General features: G+C 51.2%; 1 protein-coding gene across 1 annotated transcript; it reads left to right on the forward strand.

The window, feature by feature from the left end:
* Positions 1–612: 612 nt before the first annotated feature.
* Positions 613–7,131, forward strand: LOC142453253 (UL16-binding protein 1-like). The gene is made up of 5 exons (XM_075554384.1): positions 613–786; positions 2,107–2,370; positions 2,626–2,898; positions 3,456–3,594; positions 4,773–7,131. The coding sequence occupies exons 1-4, from the start codon at positions 690–692 to the stop codon at positions 3,584–3,586; spliced, it is 765 nt and encodes a 254-aa protein (XP_075410499.1). The 5' UTR covers positions 613–689; the 3' UTR covers positions 3,587–3,594; positions 4,773–7,131.
* The last annotated feature ends 1,385 nt before the right edge of the window (positions 7,132–8,516 follow it).

The following is an 8,516-nucleotide window of genomic DNA, read 5'->3' on the forward strand; positions in this document are numbered from 1 at the left end:
CTCAGCCCAGCCCCAGGCTCAGAACCAGACAGGATTCCGAAGAGACTCAGTCCCAGACTTAGACCCAGCTGCCCCAGACCCAGTAGCCCCAGACCCAGCACCAGCAGACCCAGACTCAGCTGACCAAGACCCAGCCAAGGAGGGTCGTCGCCTCCCGGCCCCAAGCTGCCGGTTGGCTGCCGCCTCCGGTGAGCATTTGTCCCCAGGCCAGCGAGAGTGAATCAAGGTTATGGGGGGGGTGACGGTGTCGGGGGCCCGCCGGCCCAGGTTAGGGCGGAGGTCTGGGAGGCCCCTTGGGCACAACCCCGGGCACTCCCTGGCTCTCAGTGCCATGCCATCCCAGGCGGCAGCGCCTGCGCGGAGCTCGGCACCTTCCCTCGCTGATTCGGGCTCCGGGCCGGCGGGACCGTAAAGCTTGGCGGGTGCGGGCAGCTCATCGCACAGAAAAGTCAAATAACTTTAACTAGTAAACTCTACTTAAGGTCTGGCGTTGATCCAACCTTGTGTCCTGGAGAGCAGCGTACTGATTCCGCCGCCACGCCCCACGCCTCCGAGGAGCAAATCACACTTCCCCGCCCCTTCTCCGTAAGACTCGGCTATAAAAGCCCCGGCGCAACCTCCTAGGAATTCAGAACCTTCCCGCCCTGCCTGCGCTCTGGGCGTCCGCTCCTGAAGTCGCTCCAGTCACCATGATTCTCGACCGCCACGCGCTCCCGCTAGCGCTCTGCCTGCATCTGCTAGCGCTCTGCCTGCATCTGCTGCACGCCTCCGATGTGTCTCGGGAAGGTGAGTCGGGGGCCGCGGGGTGGTGGGGGGCGGGAAGAGGGGGAGGCGGACTCCTCACTCCTCGGGACCCCGACCCCGTGGACACTTTGTGCGGGGCTGCTGCCTTCTCACCTCCTGCTGGCGCTCAGCGACCCTCTCACCTCCTGCTGGCTCAGCCTTGGTTCAGCAGAGCTGTCCCTGATTTCTAACTGCCAACCGCGGAACCGCTGTACTCCAGGGCTCCTGGCCGAGCGGGTTAGGAGCGGGAAATGCAAAGGAAGCTAAAAAGTTGAGAACCAAAACGGAAGGAGTTGGAGGAGGCAGGGAGTTGGGCAGAGAGGGAGTAATGGGCTCAGAGAGAAGGTTGGGCAACACATGCCCTGATTTCCGACCTGCCCCCCCACTCTTCCACCCTGCAGCTGCCACAACTACCCTCAAAACACCCCCACTCTCACCCCCACACCCTATACCCATAACCTCCACCACTACCCCCCACAACAACCCCCCCCCAAAAAACCACCTCCACCACATCACTTCGACCACCACCAGCCCCATCACCCACACCTCCCCACCACCGAACACTTTACAAACCGAAGCCAGCACAACTCAACTCCGCTCCAGAGGAAGTGGGCAGTAAGTAGGTTTGGTCAGGAATGCCCCATCCTGGCAAAATAATATCCGTGTAGGGTTGCTAGGTTTCTGGGATCGTTTTCCCCAGTTCGGTCATCTCAGCAGCGCTGAAAGAACGCATGAGCAGTAACACTTTTGTGGTTGAAAGTAACTTGTATGAGTGAAGAGGAAGTTATGGGTAGCAGCATTATACTCACGTATCATATCAGCACGTGCTGTCTCAGGACAGCCACCCAGTGAGTCCTGGGAAGGAGTACAGATTCCTCACTCCTCAGGCAGCCCCTTCTCCTCCCGACACTTACTGCAAGAGTTCACCACTGGAAATGGCTGTGCTGGCTCCCAGGCAGCTTAGCCAACCACATGGAAAATGGCCTGAAAGGGGAGCCCTAAATGGACAAAGAGAGCCAGCTCCAGAGAGAAGGGCCCATTAGTTTTCATTTAGCATAGACATTCAGTGGAGACACCCCCTAAGCTTCCTGCCTGTCAGGATCACACCTCTATCTTCCCTTCTTTGCTCTCAGAACCGCAGTAAGGAACAGGGAAGGAGGAAGGCAGGGCTGGGGTGTTCAGGGCATTGGCAACAAGAGGGTCCCTGTCTCTGCCAGTCAAGCCCAGAGGTGGGTGCTCTTGGTGTCCCCAGGACTGGGTAGAGGGTGTCTGGTGGGTTGTCTTCTCCCAACCCCAACTCTGACCTGAAGTGCTCTTTCACAGACACTCACTCGCTGCGCTACAACTTCACCATCAATTTTAAGACCCCACTTGGACAGCAAGGGTGTTTGGTTCAAGGGCAGGAGGATGGAAGGACTTTCCTTCAGTATAAATGTGGAAGCAACAAAGTCATAGCCGTGGGTCTCCGGGGGATGCAGATTAATGCCACAGAGGAATGGAAGGAACAGATCGACACGCTGAAAGACATTGCGGATGAACTGAGAGCGCTACCGTCTTACATTAATCTGGAGAACTACAAAACAAAGGGTAAGTGTATGAAGACCTTGTCCTTGGAGATGGTCCCCCCAACTGGGGAGGCCAGAAGAGCAGACTTGGGAGAACTGGGTGCTGTTGGTGTGTGTATGTTTTTAAAAATTGTATTCAGGTCCCATTCAAGAAGCCTCCCAGCAAGGGCCAGACTTGGAGGGCAGGCCTCGGAAGGAAGGGGACCAGAGGAGGTGATTCCACTGAGACGCTCTCCTAGGTCTGGACTGGGAAGTAATCTCTCTTCCATGGGGGCAGATCCTCTCTCCCTGCAGGCCAGCATGAGCTGTGAGCGGAAAGCAAGCAGGAGCACCGGAGCATGCTGGCTGCTCGATTTTGGCAGACCGCTGCTTTTCCACTTGGACGCCGAAAACAATAAATGGACAGAGGCTGACCCTGAAGCCAACAGACTGATAAAAGAAGAGTTGGAGAACAACACGCTTGTGACCAATCTCCTCAGGAGAACCTCAAAGGGAGACTGCAATCAATGGCTCCAAACGTTCCGGAAACACTGGGAAAAAATGCCGGCAGGTAACTGAAGAGAGGAGGATGTGGGAGATCCCTTTGCGGGGGGGGTGTGTGTGTGTGTGTGTGTGTGTGTGTGTGTGTGTGTGTGTGTGTCTTTAAGAAAGAGGGCCATTCTGCAATAAGTAATGGACACAGGGATTGCCATCTATCCTCCCTTCCCCTTCTTCCTGGCTGGCATCGACACCTCACTGCCCACAGGTGGACCATTCACTCTGGATTCCTTGCTGACGCTAAACTGTTGGGCACCATGATGTTTCCAGATGTTCCCAGAAATTTTCTTCTTCTTCTTCCCTCTTCCAGGATCACTTTTCTTGTCTTCTCCCTTGATCGCTTCAGTCTCGGCAAGACTGACCTGTCATGCTTCTGCTTCCCTCACTGAGTAGTGTCTGAGCTCCTGGAAGACAGGGCCCCCCTGTATCGAAACAGGAGCCCTCACAGCAGCTGACACCCAGTAGAGCAGGAACCAATGGGGGTATGAGCTGTTTTAACAGGAGAGAGGAAGGTGTCTCCTCTGGTTTGGGGACTGGGAGAGGGCTTTCACCCTTCTGTTTCCTTTTCAGAGCCAGCACCCACGATTGAAACCACAGAAAAATCCAAGAACACAGCCAGGATACCAAAACCCTGGACCTTCATCATGACCTTTGCCTTCACCTGTTCAACCCTTCTTATTGCCTATGGCGGAGTCCTTTAGAATGACAGGTACTGTGGGCCCAGTTGAGAGGGAAGCAGGGGGTGGGTAGTCTGATATGAAGAATATAGGGTGCACAATGCAAATCCTACCCCTGCCCCAGATGCTTCACCTTCTCACCGTGCATATGAGACATGACAAATAAGTCATCCTATCATTCTGTAGGGATAACCAGGTCACTCAGCCCTGAATACCGATAAAGCCTCACTGCCAAAGACCTATGGGATAGGACGGGAGACCAGAGGAGAGTGCAGAGTTGTTGCCATGAAAGAGGTTTAGCAAGGCCAACTCTGGTACACCGGAGTTTCATTCCTTGGGGGTCCACATGGGGAATCATTGGGACAGCAGAAACACAAAGCAAGGAAGGTTCTCATATTTGAACAGCATCTCATGAGCTTCTGATGATGACCAGAGCAGGATGGGTCTTATCCCAGAAAAATGAAGTTGAAAGAGCTTTGCATACCCATACCTTGAGCTCATGACTACATTTCCAATGAAAGTGGCTGAGGTGGCAGTACGGAAGGTAGAGTGCTAGCAATGGAGACTGAGAGGGGACCAGATTCAGAAGGAAGCCAGGTTTCAGGGGACAACCTGGTGACAGACTCCAGATCTGCCAGGATAGAGTGGACACAGGAGATAGGTGGAAGCAATCGAGTCCAGGGTCAATGTGATAAGGGCAGGGACAGTAGCACCCAAAACTATATTGCTACCACAGATGTGATGAATAAATTTAAAATTTTTTTAAAACTGGGAGAGAAGAAAGAGTGATGGCCTGTAACCTCACCCAGTATGAAAGGACCAGGATGTAGGCCTCCATCTCTGGACAGGGCTTGTCTCTGGTCCTGGAGGCCTGCCATCCAAGGGAAGAAGAAGACCTGAGTAATTAAGCATATGGATTCAACCTTTTCTCAAGTCCTGAGGCCCAGCCTTCTATCACAGGCCTGGGGCTCACTCTGTTGATGCACTAGAAGAAGGAGGGTGGCTGCAGAACCTAAGGTGGGGGGGGACAGAAAGGAAGTACATGGGCCGTGGATTGAGAAAGGTTCTGAGATGGGGAGAGACTGGGGAGGCAGAGCCCAGGAGAACTGACCCAGGACCACCTTAGAGAGAAGTGTTTCTTCTCTGAAGGTTGAAGGTGCTTCCAAGAAGGCCTGGAAGCTAAGGTCTACACCGGTGACTCTCCCTACAGGCATGGCAGCACCTGGGTCTCCTGTTCACCATCTGTCAATCATCAGGAGGCTCAAACCTGAGAGCAGATCCTGAGCCTCCACCAGAGAGCAATGACCCCAAGGATGCAACATTCCATCGCAAACCTCCTGCTCCAATGTCTCCCTGACCGTGATGTGCCTTTTCTTTTGGGTGCTACTCAAAACATCTTTGCACTAGACCTGCCAACTACTTGAACAAGGCGTGCAATACTTTCCATCATTTTCTGGGTTTGTGAAAAGCCAGAAAGTGGCCTGAACCACATCTATGTTCCTGGGAAAGATACTGGCAGGACAATATTCTGTGGAGCTGGGGAACTTGAAAGTATAGTTTTTGTTTTTACTGCGTGCAATGCACTTCTATTTATTAAATTAACTTTCCCAAAACATGCTGAGGTAGTTAGTTTATTGTACCAACCTGGCCAATAAACACATGTGGGATTAATTGAAGGGGGGGGTGGGGGGGAAATAAATGGCTCCCTGAGCCTCGCCTTTGAGTTCTCTGGTCTCTTGCTTTGTGATGGTCGCACCAGGGTGCAGCTGCCTTAGCAATTCCCTGCTTCAGCTGGCCAGACTGACTTTCTGCAAGACATCCCCAATGAGAAGCCACATGGTGACATGGACCTACCCCGACGCAGCCCTGTGTGCTGGAGCACCCGTGTGGAGACTCCTGCCACGCTGAGAGGCTTGCATGCTCACTGATCCTGCTTTCCTCCTGCAGTCGGCATCATTGAATCTGTTTTGTGAGATGGAGGAGGATATTTTGGATTGGTGTTAGACATATGGGTTAATGTTGCACTTGTGGGCTTGGGCAGCACTGGGTTGGGATGTTTTCTTGATGTGCACTTAACCTTTATATAAAACTCTCTTATACATGAATTTCTATGGATTTGTTTCTCTAAAGTACCCAGACTAACACATTATGGTACTTTGGGAGTGGGGTACTGGAGAAACAAATCATAAGATGCAGAATAGATGTTTGACCTCTCCCTTGTGGTAGTTTTTCTTGTCTAGCCAGAGGTCAGATTAAACCACACTATTTACTTGATTGTTTTCTGGGGGAAATATGGGAAGTATGAAAATAGAACGTTTGTAAGCCCACTTGCTTTGAGCCATTAAAATTTGATCTTTAAATAGGTTTAGGCCACGCCTGCAAAGAAAAATATGGCCTATTCAGTGCTTTGGAGTCTCAGGAACCAATGGTCTTTATCAGAAGCTGGATAAAATCTGGAACCATGAAGAAAACTCCCCTCTAGGACTGACTGTTAAAGGGAGCCCGAGAGCAGGCTAAAATGCTTGCTGGGTGACCACCTGGATCTACTTGTTGAGTGGAAGTGGGAGAAATGCAGCAATAAAGAGATGGGTTGAGTTTGGCCACTGACACCTGTGGACTTGGTTTACAGGGAAAAAAGGAGATGAGAGCTGGTTGACTGGTCTAAAGTTCATGACCTAGCACGAGGTGGCTAGGCTTGTGGAGTATTGGTGAAAGCCCATGGTCTAAAGGCAAGGCAACCAATGGGCACCCTGAGGAAACTGAATGAGGCAGCCAACATTGAGTTGACCAGAACCCGACCAGCTGGAGATTTTTGAGCTTGTGAACTGGTGCATATTGTTGCTAACTTCATGGATGGCCTCTCCGGATTTGACTTTGCTTACGGATGCGGACTTCACAAGGTTCCATCTGGAATGAAGATTCTTCATGCCCCAAAATGTGATTGTCTCCTCAGAGCACTGGGTTGATGTAAGTGAGCAGTATATAAATTGGATACTCAAAATTGGGGGGATCGAACCATGAAGTGGTTGGCTTACAAACTTTCATAGTTTGGGGAACATATTCACAGGATTATAGGATTAAGGTGTAGGTGTTACTTAATTGCAATTGTGAAGCTAAAGAATTATGTACAGGTGCCAGGTTGGCAAGGGGTGGATTGAGGTAGTTAGTTTATTGTACCAACCTGGCTGATAAACACATGTGGGGTTAATTGAAGGGCAGAGGGATAAATGGCTCAGTGAGCCTCTTTGGAGTTCTCGGGTCTCTTGCTTTGTGATGGCCGGACCAGGGTGCAGCTGCCTTAGCAGTTCCCTGCATCAGCTGGCAAGGCTGACTTCCTGCAAGACATCCCCAAGGAGAAGCCATGGACTACCCCGATGCAGCCCTGGGTGCTGGAGCAGCCGTGTGGAGAACTCTGCCATGCTGAGATGCTTACACACTCACGGATTCTGCTTTCCTCTTGCAGTGGGCATCATTGCATCTGTTTTGTGAGATGGAGGAGGACTGTGTGGATTGGTATTGGACCCAGACTAACACACATGCACTTTGACAAATAAAATGTGTCTGCACAAGTCTTTGCTTTTGTGGAGTACGTGCTTTTAAACAAACACAAATAAACAAGTATTTTCTATACTAACTCCTTGGTCTTTAACCTACTCCGTACTCACAAAGTACCAAACACAGGCTATTCTATACACAGTCAGGAGTCAACGGAAAACACTGCAAAGACAAAGGCTTTGAAAAGATGGTCCATGCAAGGAACACCAGAGCTATTAAACAGGTATAAAAGTGTAGTCAAGATAATATATTTAGTCCACCATGGCTCTGCAAGAAGCTTCAGGGAGGAAAATTTAAGTCATGTGTGATCAAAGCCACTTGGAGTGGTGATAAAATAATCCTTAGGATTTAGTTGCAGCTCCACAGTGTTGTTTTTTTCTTTATTCCTTTTTTCACATTGTGCCTCACCCTGAGGCCGTCCTGGTAGGCAGCTATTAATGAGGCAAAATAGTGATTGCACAATGTACCTGTCACAAATAGTCATACAGAATGAATACAGATTTGGGTCCTCTGAAATGGGTAATAGCTTGAGATGGTAGTGTGTCTGACCATTCGAAGCAAAAGCACAAACTCTCCAACCCCAGCCCCACAAATGGCGCCTTCAGTTCTTGGTTGGCACTGACCATGCCGTGGGCTCCCTGAGACCAGAGATGTCCTTATGCCCAACACCAACCCTGCACTGTAAATAAACTTGAAGTTGACAGAAAAGGACCACACACCAACCCTGGCCCATAGACTCAGCAGGACAGCTGCCCTGTGGTGGGAGCCAGTGGACAGGCAGAGAACTGTTCTAGGCATCTACAGCTCTGTGTTGGGGTCCCAGGCAGCCTGGCCTTAGTAACAGCTTAACAGCTGCTGCCAGTACTCCGGGCTTCATTGCAGTAACTTACTGCGGATATGGAGGGCGGGGAAAACCAGTCTAGAAGGACCCTTCTGTGGCTCAGGGACTCTGGAACTTGTGTACTGGGGCAGGCCAGGGTCTGGCTTTTCTGTGTTGATTGGGATGTCGTAGGTTATCAGGTAACTTCTGGGCAAAATTTCAATCCTTGCCTTCTGGGCTTTGAAGAGCTCCTGCATTCTCTGTCATCTTGCCTTGTGATCCATCTTCTCAAATATGTTGACCTTGCCCAGGGTGGACTCGAGGGAATGTTCTTGCTCCTCACTGCCCTCCCCAGTCTCCTCATTGTCCAGTGCCAGGAGCCCTACAGGATTGACAGTCCAAAGGATGACTTGGCCGTCCCAGGTGGAGGATCCCCTTCTGTAGATGGGACAGGATTTTCTCACTCAGCCATGTTGGATAGGTGTGACTGGGAGAAGTCGCAGGAGTCCTCTCTGTTTGGGGTTCTGGCCTCTGCGTGCTGCTCTTGGCTCTGAGGGGAGACACCGGCTCCTCGAGCTT

This window comes from Tenrec ecaudatus, chromosome 7 (assembly GCF_050624435.1).
Source record: "Tenrec ecaudatus isolate mTenEca1 chromosome 7, mTenEca1.hap1, whole genome shotgun sequence".
Classification (NCBI taxonomy): Eukaryota; Metazoa; Chordata; class Mammalia; order Afrosoricida; family Tenrecidae; genus Tenrec; species Tenrec ecaudatus.

What these genes read in the sequence shown, in the direction of transcription:
- LOC142453253 (XM_075554384.1), top strand. Translation starts at nt 690, where the DNA reads ATGATTCTCGACCGCCACGCGCTCCCGCTAGCGCTCTGCCTGCATCTG. An exon ending in CTCCGATGTGTCTCGGGAAG is followed by an intron (nt 787 to 2,106) that starts GTGAGTCGGGGG and finishes GCTCTTTCACAG; the next exon opens with ACACTCACTCGCTGCGCTAC. An exon ending in CTGGGAAAAAATGCCGGCAG is followed by an intron (nt 2,899 to 3,455) that starts GTAACTGAAGAG and finishes TTTCCTTTTCAG; the next exon opens with AGCCAGCACCCACGATTGAA.